Raw genomic sequence first — 14,993 nt, forward strand, 5'->3', positions numbered from 1 at the left:
TCACTATGTCACCCTTGGTAGAGTGCTGTGGCGTCACAGCTCACAGCAACCTCAAACTCTTGGGCTTAAGCGATTCTCTTGCCTCAGTCTCCCAAGTAGCTGGGACTACAGGCACCATCCACAATGCCTGGCTATTTTTGTTATTGTTGTTGCAGTTGTCATTGTTGTTTAGCTGGCCCTGGCTGGGTTCGAACCTGCCAGCCTAGGTGTATGTGGCTGATGCTGTAACCACTGTGCTATGGGCACTGAGCCAGAAATTAGATTTTTAATGATAACTTGTTTCATTTAATTTATAGATCTACTTATAACCCTGATTTGTATACCTAACTCATTCTAATCAAATGTCATACTTGCAGCTATGTCGATACAGTTGATAAACCAACTGGCATATAAAAACTCCTCACCTTTACTTCCAAGGTCTTGTCTTTACTAGTTGAAGGAGCCAACGTTTATTAGAATTAGAATTAACATTAGAATATTGTTGAGAGTCTAGAGAAAAATGAATTGTGTAGATTATGGTTGGTTGGTGTTTACAAGTGTTAACTACATACAAAACACCATTTCTATTTTTCTTATTGCAATTATTATTATTTTTTTGTTGCAGTTTGGCCAGGGCTGGTTTGAACCTGCCACCCTTGGTATGTGGGGCCAGCGCCCTACTCACTGAGCCACAGGCACCACTCTCTTATTGCAATTATTAAAGAACCAATATAAATTTATTCTCTATATTTCCAAATAATTTGTTGCATAATATTTTCTATACATCTAATACCATTCTGATTCCCTAATACTCCCTGATATAAAAAGTTTTATATCAGGTAATTACCACAAGGAAGCTACACATTTATATAGTTTTTTACTTAATTTTCCTGATTATACAACAATTTAAAGGTGAAATCATGATTCTGCACTTGATATTTCACAAATCCATCAAATAAGAAAAGCTAAACAATAGTTCCAGCTTTACATTTTTAGAAGTGCTGTAACATCTTTAAGTTTGCATACTGTTATTCATAAGTTCAAAATGATGAAAATTATGAAATCATACCCTTCTTTTATTTTGAGATGCATTATCTTTAGGTTTTTGAAATCTCAGTGATTGCTAGGGCTGTTATATCACAGCATTGAGACTTGGTGGCTTAAGCAACAGAACTGTATTATGTCACAGTGCTGGAGGCTGGAAATCTGAGACCAAGTGTGGGCATGGTTGGTTCCCCCTGAGGCCTCTCTCCTTGGCTTGCAGACACAGTCTTCTCCCTGTGCCCTCACCTGGTTGATCCCCTCTGAGTAGCTGTATCTTTATCTCCTCTAAGGACTCCGGTCAAACTGGATTAGGGCCCACCCCAATGAATTCACTGAACCTTAATTACCTCCTGGAAACCCCGTGTCTCCACATATAATAGTGCCCCCTATCGGAGGTTTCAGGTATGCATGGTCAACCCAAGTCAATTACTTTTATTAAAATAAGACGGGAAATTGTTATAATGGTTCTATTTCATCCCTGATCATTGTTAATCTCTTACTCTTCCTAGTTTATAAAGGAAACTTCCTCCTAGCTGTGTATACATAGAAACAAACATAGTATATAAAGGATTGGGAAATATCCCAGTTTCAGTCACCCCCTGGAGACTTGGAATATGTCCCTCTCAGATAAGGCAGACTCCTGTCCTGTCTCATCCTAAGGTTGGAGGGGTTAGGCCTTCCACATATGAACTGGGGGCAGACACAACTCAGCCCACAACAGTTCTCCAAATGCTATTCTACAACATCTTAAAGAAAAGAATCTTCCTGGAGGGTGTTTAGGGGTCTTGCATGATGCGGGGTGGGGCTCACATGCAGATTCTGATGGATGGGACTGGCATAGGTGGGGCAGGGATGCAGGTTCTGAATAGTAGAGCAGGCATGGGGCTGGGGCTGAGATGCAGATTGATGGGGCTGGTACAGGAGGCGCTGAGATGTAGGTTCTGATTGGTGAGGCTGGCATTATACAAAGGAAGGAATTGATTATAGAAATGAAATTAAAAGCAGGAGCCTGAAGGAGCCTGAGGCGTCAGAGAGTGATGTTTAACCCCAATGGCATGTGGTGCACCCGGGGACCCAGGGCTGCAGATTCCTTCATTCAGAGTGCCTCCAGGGAGCCCACTGCTACCCCTAAGATGTTTATTAAAGGCACAAAGGTTCTACATTGATCTCCTATCCTAACTCTGCATCCCCCATCTGCAGGGCTTTGGGCTATCTGCTTCCATCTCCAAGTCTCCATCTCCACATCTGTAACATGTATGTATGAAGTATGTGTACATTTCTCAAAAGATGGCTACCAAGAGGCTTGGCATTAATACATCCAGCACAGTGTGCCCTCCCAACACTCACACCACAAAATGACAGGTGTGTGAACCTGGGAATTACAGTACTCTTTCCTGACTCATAAGGACAAGTGAGTTGAGTTTTAGGTCACATCATTGTCTGGTTCAAAGCAAATCACAGGATATATACATACACAGGCACAATCCTTCTTTTTGGCATATGAAAGGAGGCAGACATGGCTAAGCGGAAGGAGAGTGGCCCTGAGGAGGGACGTATGAGCACAGAGCAGGGTACGCTCAGCTCCTCTCTGCAGAATCGAATAGCACTCCACCCTCCGAGGGGGGGCAAGGCAGCCCTTCCCTGTATCTCTCTTCCCAGGAAAACCCTTGAGCAAAATGTCCAGATTTACCCATCAATAAGAGGAAGGCTGGCACTCAGTTCAGGGAAATGGGAAAGTTCTAAGTCAGGCCCAAGCCAGGCTCCCAGTAGGAAAAGACTTCCAGGACTCCATAGCCACAGGGCACAGGGAAGGCTGGGGAATGGGCTGATGAGAATTTCTAGACAGAGTCTCCAGGGACAATACTAGAATTAGGCTCATTTCAACATGATCATAAACAACTTTCCCAAAGGACCTGGGTCCAGTGTGGCCAGGTCTGACGATTTCCAGATAGCTGAGGAACTTTATCTGCATCCCAGCTTCTGCATTTGGCCTGGATCCTAGCCCTGGAGACTCGAGTGTTCGCCCTTGAGCTCCCAGTGGTGGCTCTGTTCTGGCATTGGAGGCTGCCCTTCCATGGGACACCACACTTGGCCTCTGCCTCTCCCCTTATCTCTTGCTACCAGCATCAGCATGCTCAGTATCGCTGATCACACCCCTCAGGAAAATTTTGTGGGGTGTGTGTGTTGCAGATGATAAAAAAGCACAGTTGGTGTTTTTCAAAAAGAAAGTCATAGGGGAAATCTACAGAAGCTGGGGGACTGAAACTTCTTGTCCCAGGTTTGCGGATTCCCCTTTTCTGTTCCCTCCTGGAAACAGTGGAGTTCACTTGGATTATGCCCCCACCTGGAGTTTTCAGGGAACTAAATTGATTCCCTCCAAGTCACCAGAAGTTCCCCAGGAAGCCTGCAGCTGCTTTCGGTGCTGGGTGAGTATTTTCTATTTTTTATATTTTTCTAGGCACAGAGTTTTGCTCTGTGGCCAGGCTGGAGTGCAGTGGCGTCACCGTACATCACTGTAACCTCGACATCTTGGGCTCAAGCCATCCTCCTCTCACACTTTCCCAAGTAGCTGTGATTACATGAGGGCACCACTGCACCCAGGTAATATTTTGGAAACAGGGTCTTATGATCTAGACTAGGCTGGTCTCAAACTCCTGGCTCCAAGCAATCCTCCCTCCACAGCCTTCCAGATCGCTGGAGTTACAGTTGTGAACCACCAAGTTCCACTGTATTTTCTAATTTTTTTTTTTTTTGAGAGTCTGACTCTGTTGCCTACGCTAGCATGTAGTGGCTAAACAGTAGCTCACAGCAACCTCAAAGTCCTTGGCTCAAGCAATTCTCCTGCCTCAGCCTCTCAAGTAGCTGGGACTACAGGCACAGGCCACAATGCTCAGCTAATTTTCCTATTTTTGGTAGAGAGGGTATCTCTCTCTTGCTCAGACTGCTCTCTAACTCCTGAGCTGAAGAGATCTCTCCTGCCCTCAGCCTCTCAGAGTGCTAGGATTACAGGTGTGAGCCACCATACCTGGCTGTATTTTCTTTTTCTTTTCTTTCTTTCTTTCTTTTTTTTTTTTTTTTTTTTGAGGACAGAGTCTCAGTTTGTCACCCTCCATAGAGTGTCATGGCATTATAGCTCACGGCAACCTCAAACTCTTGGGCTCAAGTGATACCTTTGCTTCAGCCTCCCAAGTAGCTAGGACTATAAGTGTCTGCCACAATGCCCGGCTAACTTTTAGAGACAAGGTCTCGCTCTTGCTCAGGCTGGTTTCGAACCTGTGAGCTCAGACGATCTACCCTCCTCGGCCTCCCAGAGTGCTAGGATTACAGGTGTGAGCCTCCTGTATTTTCTATTTTGAGAGCGCTCCGGGATGTCTTTGCTTTCTGCATGCTCTCACCATCCTCGAGGAGCAGGAAGACCCTGAGGACTTTCCTAGAAGGTGAGAATAGAATAAAACAAGTTCCTTTGCCAACAGGACTTCCTAATGACACACATAAATGCCACCCCTGAGAGACTGTGGATGGTAGAACTGCCCCAGGCCAGCAGACCTGTTTCCAAACACTCACTTGATAAACCCAGGTTACATTAAATGCTGAAACTAATTTAGCATACAGGCATGTCCATCCCTGCCAAGGATTTGTGTCCCATCCCTCTACTGGCAAAGTCTTCCTGAGGACAATAGGAAAACAAAGGATGTTAAGAGAATTTATCCATGTGATCCTGACCTCAGGTTTGCTCAATCTGAGTCTGGGATTTCTTCACTGGCATTGTGGTGTGTCATGACAGCAAACTGCTAGAGACTGGTTAATAACCACCACCACCACCCCCATGAATAGGTGAGAAAATCAAAGCCAGGCACACTCAGGCATGTGCTTGTGGAATTCTGGAGCCTTATCCCAAGGGGATGAAAACAAGAGCAAGATAAAGCTTGGTGGGTCTCTGTTTCTAGGGCTAACAGCTTGTTAGGTGTGGGAATGAATGAACTTCTTTTTCCGAGGTAACTGTTCCTTGGTGCTATTAGCTGCCTGATGGTCTCTCTGGCCCTGCAAAGTCTGAGGTACATCCAGGCCTGCACGTTCCCCTGAACACAGCACAGATGGCAAAGACTCACCATGGAGATGCCTTTGTACCCACCTGTTTTGTCACCCTGGTCTGTCTGCATCTCCTGCCTGCTGGCTTCTGTAAAATTGGTAGGAGAACCCCTCCCACCCAACACAATGGGGAGCCCAAGCTGAGAGAGAGAAGGTCCCATCATAGAACAGGCTATGATGTGGCCCATGGAAGGACAGACATGGGTCTGCTGCCATGAGGGCCAGGGAGGAGACACAGCACCAGAGCAAGCAGCCTGGCCAAATGCAGTAGCTGGGGATGCAGATAAAGTTCTGTGGCTATCAGAGATCATCAGACCTGACCACATTGGACCCAGGTCCTTCAGAAAAGCTGTTTATGATCATGTTGAAATTAAGCCAATTCTGGGATTATTCCCAGAGACTACTGTCCAGAAATTCAGATCAGCCCAGTCCCTGTATCCTGTGGCTGTGGGGTCCTGAGAGTCTGTTCCCCCTGATTGCCTCACATGGACCCTTGGTACACTCTTCAGAAACCATCCCAGGGCAGTTTGGGCTGCAAGAGATCAGCACATACCAACCAGGGGTGGGAGTGGGACCCCCCTCGTCCTTAACCTGTTTCTTTTGGATCTGCCTCCACAAGGGAATGATGATTTTAAGGTTCTTGGGCCCGACTGCCCTATCCTGGCCACAGTAGGGGAAGTCGCTGAGTTGTGGTGCAGCCTGTCGCCCAACATCAGCGCCAAGGACATGGAGCTGAGGTGGTACCGGGGCCATCCCTCCAAGGCTGTGCAGGTACACAGGAAGGGACAAGACCTGCCTGAGGACCAGATGCCAGGCTACCGGGACAGGACGGCCTTTCTGACAGACCACATCGCTATGGGCAAGGCTGCTGTGAGGATCCACAATGTCACAATATTTGATAATGGGACATACTGCTGCCTCTTCAGGGAAGGCAATTCATCTGGCCAGGCTGCCCTGCAGCTGCAGGTGGCAGGTGAGGGCCGGTGCTCACACATCTGGTCAACCCCGAGTGGCTCTGATGGTGCCGGGCAAAATGTCAGACCCTTGCCTCTGGGGCCCAGAGGGCTGAAGGCTGGGGACATTTCTGGGCACACACTTCTCAGCATGTGCACCTGCCCAGCTGTCGTGTGTGGGGGCTGGGTCTTTATCTCAGGGGAGTGTGGTTCTGAGTGTGGGACTGTGTTTTCTTATCTTCCTTGCCTGTGTGACACCACTGAGGTGGAAAAAGGGAGAGAGAGAGACAGAAGGAAGAGGGAGACAGAAGAAGATAGAGATAGTGAGAGACAGGGAGAGAGAACGCCAGAGAAAGTGAGATAGGGAGAATGAGAGACAATGAAAATAAGACAGAGAAAAAGAGAGAGAGAGAGGTAGAGAGACAGGGAAAGAGAAAGACAGGCAAACAGAAAAACAGAGACAGAAAGAAATATACAGAGAAACAGAGACAGGAAGAGAGACAGAGAAGTGTGTTTTTGGCATATGGCAGAAGTTTTCCTGGGTGACGCAGAGTGTGTACTTTGAAGTTAGACACTGTGGGTTGTGTCCTGTTCCCTGAATTTACTATTTTCATTACACAGGGAACTTATTCAATCTTCTGCACATTTTACCTTCTGTTCTCTTTTATCTGGGAAATGGGGTGCTCTGTTAGGTACCGACACAGAGATTACCCATGGCAGGCAGTTTGGGAACAATTACTAATCCCTGGCTGAAATCCTCAGGACCTCTTTGTTTTACTCAGGGCTGGGCTCTGAGCCCACAATCGAAGTGATGGAGGACCAGCATGGAGGTGTCAGGGCGGAGTGCACCTCAGAGGGCTGGTACCCGGAGCCCCGGGTGGAGTGGACAGACTCCACGGGGAAGGCAATAGTTTCTGTGCCAAACCTCTCAGCCTCCAACACCACTGGCCTCTGGGCTGTGGTATCCAGTGTGACCATTGAGGACCGGACTGTGGAGAGTATCTCCTGCTCCATCTCCAGCCCCCTCCTCCCTGAGAGGAAGGTGGCCAAGTACAACCTACACTGTGAGTAATTCTGTTCTTCTGTTCTCCCAGCCACAGGGCATAGGGACCTCAGGACAACACTGGTGGTGGTGGTGGGGTCATAGCAAGAGTGGACAGATGGCAGGTCTCTCTTTTTATCATGGATGAGGTGTCTGGGAGCTGCATATTTTGTTTGCTGATTACTAGGGTAGAGCAGAGGTGGGGTGCTAAAAACCCCCAGCAGAACTTTGCTTGCCGGTGGGACAAGGAAGATGCACACCAATATTAACTTGTTACATTTTTAAAAAATAGAATTTATGGTGTGGCTCCTATAGCTCAGTGGTTAGGGCGCTGGCCACACACACTGGGGCTGCTGGTTTCAAACCTGGCCTGGGCCTGCTAAAACAGCAATGACAACTATAACAACAAAAAATAACCGGGCATTATGGCAGGCACTTGTAGTCCCAGCTACTTGGGAAGCTGAGGCAAGAGAATCACTTAAGCCTTAGAGCTTGAGGTTGCTGTGAGCTGTGATGCCATAGCACTTTACTGAGGGCGACATAGGGAGACTCTGTCTCAAAAATATATATATATACATATATATATATATAATTTATTTTTTTGGTGCAATTTTAGGGTCATAGCAAATTTGAGTAGAAAGTACAGAGGCTTCCTGTATAACCCTGATGAGCACTCATACAGCTTTTCCCAGAATAAAAGTCCTGCCCTGGGGGGCACAGTGTTGACAATCTAGAAATCTACATGGAGATATCAGAGTCACCAGAGTCCATGGCTTACATGAAGGCTCATTCTTGGTGTTGAGCATTTTTGTGGCTTTGGATAATTGTATAATGACATGTATCCACCATTATGGTGTCACCCATAGGAGTGTCACTGTTCTCAAAGTCCTCTGTGCTCTGCCTGTTCATTCATTCTCCTCCTGGGCCCCCACCAAACACAGACCTCTTCATAGCCTCCACTGTTTCCCCTTTTCTGTAACGTCCTATAGTTGGAACCATACAGTATGGAGCCTTCTCAAGTTGGCTTCTCTCACTTAATCATCTGCATTTCAGGGTCCACCATGTGTTTTCTTTAGAGCTCATTAATTTTTAGTGCTGAATAATATTTCGTTCTGTGGATGGACCACAGTATATTTATCTATTTGGGTATAGAGGACATCTTGCTTGCTTTCAGATTTAACTTTCATTAAAAACTTCCACTTTGGGCAGCGCCTGTAGCTCAGTGAGTAGGGCGCCGGCCCCATATGCCGAGGGTGGTGGGTTCAAACCCAGCCCCGGCCAAACGGCAACAAAAAAATAGCCGGGCGTTGTGGCGGGCACCTGTAGTCCCAGCTGCTCGGGAGGCTGAGGCAAGAGAATCGCGTAAGCCCAAGAGTTAGAGGTTGCTGTGAGCCGTGTGACGCCACGGCACTCTACCCGAGGGCCGTACAGTGAAAACTCTGTCTCTACAAAAAAAAAAAAAAAAAAAAAAAAACTTCCACTTTTACCTTTGTAAGTGGTATTGTTAGGTTCCAGGGAAAACTTTCTCTTCACCTCTGAAGGTTTGCTTAAACTCAATGACAAAAGCCAGATTCATAGGAGAAAAAGCACCTACATGTATTTTATCATAGTTTTACATGACATGGGAGCTTTCAGAATGAAGACCCAAAGATACAGGGAAAACTGTCTGTTTTTATGCTTAGGCTCAGCAAAGTATGGTAGTAGAGTAGAAATATGATTGAACAGAAAGAATGATCTGATACTGTTAGGCTGAGGGGGAATCCACAGCAGGGCCTGTCCGTCTGGATTCTTCTTGGCCTCTCTGAGCAGCATCCTTCCTTCTGGGTTCGGAGTAGGGCTCTCTCTCAGGAATGACGGTCTCATGACCTGAAGTCAAGTAAGGTAGGTCACAGAATTGCTTTAGGGCCAGTTTTTACACATTATGGCAGGGGGAAACTTAGTGTCATATTTTTAAGTTTTATGCCTGGCTTTGGGGAAAATGGGTTCTGGTTTCTATGACCCACCTCAGAGAAGAAGGTTTCCAATGTCTGTAGCTACACTCAGGGGAGGATGGGACTGAGAACAGTTTTGCTTCTGAGGTTGCCTAAAGGCCTCCATTTGGGGGTACTGTTTTCTGAATCCCAACAATGTCAAACTTACAGAAAATCTGCAAGAATAATATTGAATTTCCCTAGATTCACCACCTTTTTTTTTTTAATCATTTTGTCACATTCATTTTGATCACCTCTCTCTATCTACAGGTAGTTACATACCTGTCTCCTATGCATGTATCCACACCCAACTGTCTGATCTGCTGGAAGTCCAATGTCATAGTGTGGCAGATTCAGTGTCCAGTGAGATCTCACATCCTGGTTCATAGATGGCACCTTCTTGCTGTGTTCTCACATGGCAAAGGGGCAAGGGAGCCCTCTGGCTCTCTTGTTCTGAAGACATTAATCCCATTCATGGTATAATCATCTACCAAAAGCCCCCAACTCCTAACATCATCACTGTGGGCATGAAGATTTCAACATGTGAATTTGGGGAGAACACAAACGTTCAGATCACAACGCCTTCTAAACAAATACATATGTTTCCCTCCTAAACTACCTAGAGTAGTTTGTAAGCATTTCATCCTTTGGCCCATGAATCGCTCACCCCAATATTCTTTACTTACATATTCATCTTCAGGTTTCTTCTTCAGAAGATCTTCAATGACAGCATGGATAGTAGCTATGTGTCTGATCTTTGCTCCAGTGGGACTCACAATAGCTTTGATGACCTATATCTTCTGGAAACATTAAAGGAAAAGGAACAGAGAATCTCTGGGAAAAAAGAGCGAAGGGAAGAGGAACAGAGACAGCAAGCCATCCAGTGGGAATAGAGTCCAGTCACACCCTGGTGGGCAGGTCTCCATAACAGAGCACATGCTCTCATCCTCATCTGGAACCCTGAGGCAAAGCCCTAAGCCCAGCTTTATTCTGTGTGTTCTCAGACACAATAGTGATGAAATGTTCACTGGGGACCTCAGCTGTGGGGCTGCCCGATTACCACCTAGGTGGTGAAGACCATCCATCTCTTAGTGATCTCTGGGTTATTCTTCACTACACGATTCTGGGCAGGCTTGTTGGTCCCACTCTTGGAAACAGATCTGAGCTTGAACCCTATGTCCAATGGGTGCTCATTGAGGAACCTGGCTGTGAACCCTGAGTTGCGCGTCTGCTGGAGTTGTTAACACTGTCTTGAAAAATCACTGCAGCAACCACTCCAATAGCGCTCACTGCAGAGCCACTGCTTGGGGAGATTGTGCTATTGCCATCATCATGATTATCTTTAAAATTGACTGTTTCCTTCATTAATCCTTTCTACTCACTTTCTTGGGTGTCATTTTAGGAGCTGGGCACTTGCTCCTAGACTTTAGCCCTCTTGGCTATGTTATATCATGTTTGTCACAGCCAACCTCTAGGTACCAGCCTTTGAGGTGGTAAGATGCCCTGCGTGACCTGATCTAAAGCCACACCCTGATAAACCCTACTCGTTAATTCCTAGGGAGCTTCATAGAGTTCTCTCACTTCACAACAATGTAGTGGAGTTGGTAAACTTATCCCTGCTTTGACTAAGGCCTAGAAGTTTGGTTGGAGAAGGGCTTGGTGGGCTATGGGCAGAGATAACCTAATCTTTCTTAAAAAATGAACTTCATTTTTTGGAGCAGTTTTAGTTACACTGCACAATATAATCAGAAGGCACAGACATTTCCCCCAAGGCCCCATATTGGCAGTGCCTCCCCATCATCAACATCCCCAAACAGAGTTGTACATGTGTTACATTTGATAAACCTACATTGACACATCATTATCACCCCTCAGTCCATAGTTTACATTAGTCTTAACTCTTTTTAAAATTGACACATAATAAGTGTACACATAACATATCTGTGATGGCTTTGATACATTCATAGAGTATGTAATGATCACTCAGTGCAATTGGGATATCCCTTACCTTAAACATTAAGATTTTCTTTATGCCAGGGACGTTGAAATTATTCTGTCTTAGCTATTTTGAATTACACTTAAATTAGTTCACAATAAACTATAGCATCAGATTAGGCTGCCCTACTGACTTCTCAAATGCTCAATCTACTTTCTTCTATCTGACTGTATATTTTTACTCATTAATCAACCTCTCTTTATACCCTGCTCCCCACTCTCAGACCTCATGAAGATAGAGAGCAGTTTGGTGGTTACCAGAGGCCAGACAGCCTCTTCCTGAAAGGCCATGTTTCAGGCTTTTTGGGAAGGTGAAGCTGCCAGAGGGTGGCACCATCGGGAGGTGTGCAATAACCTCCTAAATCATCATGGCAACTATGTGTTTACCACAAATGAGTCCCGACTGGACTTTAACCCATATAACTAAGAAATTGCTCCATTTTTCTGGGTCTACATTTCCTCATCTATAAACTAAGTGAACTCTGCCAACATAATAACCAAAGACTCTGACATTTCATTTGTACCTATAGTAAACATTGTCTACATGCCAAACATTACTGGGGTTGTAGAGATAGAGGAGCAAACAAAACATCCTCAAAATAAAAAAAAAAAAGTCCTGCTCATATTCTTTTTGTTTTTCTTGTTGAGATAAAGTCTGACCCTATGCCCTGGGTGTCATAGCTCATTGCAACCTCAACTCAGGCTGTGGGCATCCCACTGCCTCAGCCTCTGGAAGCTGCTGGGATTACAGACGCTCACCACAGCACCCAGCTGGGTTTTTCCATTTTTTTTTAGGAGTCGGGGGCTCACTCTCCCTCAGGCAAGTCTCCTGAGTTCAAGCAATTCTCCCTTCTTAGCCTCCCACAGTGCTGGGATTACAGGCATGAGCCACTGCGCCCTAATATTCTTGTAAAGAAAAATCTCAAGACTGTTATGTCAGTGGAAGGCTAACAGGTGGCAAGGAAGTGTCTAAGGGTCCAGAGCAACAACCAAATTATATCCAGAAACTAAATGGTAGTTCACTGTTGTTTCATAATGGGAATATGCCTAGAAAGGAGTTCCTAATGAGGTGTAACTGACCTAGAGCTCATTACCACCTGATAGGCATAGCATGGGAGGAGTTTCCTGAAGAATTCTGGGGAAGACTCATGCCTAGAAGGAAAAACTCTTTTAAAACCAACCTGTTAGGTAAACTATCATGTGATCTACCAGATAACCCCACTTGTCAATCAGCCCACAGCCCTGGAAACACCAACCAATCCTGCCAGGAAACAGGCAGGACCCACTAGTAAGCTGACACCTGCAAAAGGCAGGGAGCACTCAGACTTTGGTGTCTTTCTCCATTCCTGGAGACTGACCAATTCCAAAGAAGGTATTTTCACTTTGTGTCCTTCTGTGTAGCTTCCTTCTGCACATTCACCTTGTACAGCTTCATTCTTTGCCCTGCAATAAACTGTTCATGTGGGATTGCTCTGCATCTGGGATCACTCCATCATCGCCTTGACACTACCAGTATTCATTCTTCACATTGGGAACCGTGGGACCAGGGAACATCCTCAAGGACTTAACAATACAAAAGTGAAGGTCAAGCCTGGAGACCGAGTCATGTGACACTCCCTTTGAAATTAGTGGCTGTTGCTAACATTGTATATCAGCCTGATCCCCATGGAAAGGTAAAAGAGCTCAGGCTTCTACAAGGACTGCCCCACAGATCATTTAGAGGGAAATTCTTTGCAGGGCATGGATAGAAAAACCATCTCCCAAGCTGAGAGGAAGCTGAAGTCAAGGAATGCCTCCGACAAGTTCAGCTCAACCAGTTATATGACTTTGTTAAAGGTTACTTACTAGGGCATTTGCTCTTGGTTGGAACAGGAATTTCTCACATAGGAACCTTTTGCAGACAAAATCTGCACCTCCCCGCCCTGTGGTATGACTTTAAATCTCTTCCAGATGAGTTATGCAAAGTGCGTGCATTGTTTCTTTGCTCATTCAGTGACACAAATCACACAGATGCAGTGCCAGTGTCACAGGCTGTCATGTAGGGCATATTACGCCCATGATGTTTCAATTTCCCACTAGGCGGGGGCTTTAGTATCACAGTGAGCTAAAGGGCTCTAACAGCCACAGCAGCTCCAGAGCAGTCAGGGCCAGTCTGTGCTGGTCATTTCAAGGCAAGAAAGTGCTGGGCACTTTTCAAGGCCCTGGGTTTACTTGGTACCTGCCTAGTTTCCTTTATAGCAATTTTGCTAAGCACCCCAGGCTTACACAGTGTGTCTGACATGTGTCATGTCTGACAATGAACCCACATTGTCCCCTCACCTGTCCTCTCATAGACCAGGACATGCATGTTGTAACTTTGGATCTGCAGGCTATGTTTAGCTCCTGAAATGAAAGTGTGTTTCATTCCACACTAATCATGTCGATGACAAGTTTCTCTTCCGTAGTGGAGGACAGTGGCATGACCCAGCACTCTTCCACCTACCTTGGGACATCTGCTTACCTGATTCTTCCTTTACTCCCTTTTGCTCTTGGAACATCCACTTTAAATTATGTAAAATGTAGATTGGGCACTAACTAAAGCCTCAGGAGACTGTAACCATTTCCCTCACTGCCCACCCCTCCTCTTTTTTCCTTTTCTATGCCCCTTCCCCTTAAATGTCGAGTTCCCACGTCCCTCCTTGGGGAATACAGGCCATGGTTGTCTCTATGGCTTCTGTTTTTCCTGGGAAGTCCTAAAACTTTGGCTTAATAAACCTCCATTGATTGAGATCTTTATGTGCTACTTAACTTTGGGTTGTCATTCTATAGGGTGGGATCATCAATCAATATTCAGTTCTTTTTTTTTTTTTTGATTTTTGGCCAGGGCTGGGTTTGAACTCACTCACCACCTCCGGCATATGGGACCGGCGCCCTACTCCTTGAGTAATATTCAGTTCTTTATGCTCATTAGTAAACTATTATATGGTGGGAAATGCTGCAAAAATGCACAGAGGGAGGAGGACATTTAGAGAGGGGAGGTCTGGGGAAGACCTGGCTGATGGCATCTGTGTATACTCTTGAAGAAGGTCACGAAGTCAGCCAGATGGGACTCTAGCAGAATGGAACTCTACAGGGCTTGGAATTCCTCAGAATCTCAGGATCAGTTTCCCCAGGATGAATGACCTTGGCAGCTCATCAGCCTTGCCCTTTTGGAATCTCTCTAGACTACCTTGCTGCCCTTGGCAAAAGAGGCAAATCAGTCATGAAGCAAATACCCTATTGCAAACCTAACTGGCTGAGGGGGAAAGTCCCTCAGTGGAGCTGGTCCCCTTCCTGGGACAGGGACAGAGGCACAGGGAAGCCCAGTCTAGGCTGCAAGTGTGCCAGCTATCTTCCCACTGACTTCCTCCTGCATCTTTGCAAGTGCATGGCAAGCTTCATCTTGGTCCAGGACCTTTTTGGCTTCCCAGGGTGAATGGATGAAAGATCCAAGGTGACAGAGGCGGCCACTTCAGGCCTGGGGAGTCTGAAGTCTAAGCTCAAATGCCTGATGCCTGGGCCCAGAGGTGAGCACAAGACTGGTGAGGCCTTGGGCCTCAGGTAATATGCACCAGGACTCTCATTGGTCAAGGAACGGTGGGAACAACGAAGCCCGCCTGGAACTGGTGTACACAGTACCTGGGTCCCAGTGGCTCCTTGGAGATTAGGTTCCCAGTGGCCAGTTCCCAGAGAGGCAGAGATGAGGGCAGTGTCCTGGGATGTTAGAGGTGGGCACAGAGGAGTTTCCATGGAGAATGCTGGGTTAGGGGGACTGGGTGAGGCTTGGGACAAAGGGATGAGGGACTGGGGATGGGACCAAAGAGCCTAGCTGCAGCGGGGCAGGGAGCAAAATGTTATTCTTAGGGCACATGTCCAAAGCACAGAGCAGGAAAGGATAGTCTG

General features: G+C 46.3%; 1 protein-coding gene across 1 annotated transcript; it reads left to right on the forward strand.

Annotated features, from left to right (window-relative positions):
• Positions 1-2,539: 2,539 nt before the first annotated feature.
• On the forward strand, positions 2,540-10,389 carry LOC128572596 (putative butyrophilin-like protein 10). The gene is made up of 6 exons (XM_053572579.1): positions 2,540-2,594; positions 3,214-3,449; positions 5,043-5,211; positions 5,732-6,085; positions 6,848-7,129; positions 9,778-10,389. Exons 1-6 carry the CDS (start codon positions 2,540-2,542, stop codon positions 9,888-9,890), a joined length of 1,209 nt encoding a protein of 402 aa, XP_053428554.1. The 3' UTR covers positions 9,891-10,389.
• The last annotated feature ends 4,604 nt before the right edge of the window (positions 10,390-14,993 follow it).

Source organism: Nycticebus coucang, chromosome 20 (genome assembly GCF_027406575.1).
Source record: "Nycticebus coucang isolate mNycCou1 chromosome 20, mNycCou1.pri, whole genome shotgun sequence".
NCBI lineage: Eukaryota > Metazoa > Chordata > Mammalia > Primates > Lorisidae > Nycticebus > Nycticebus coucang.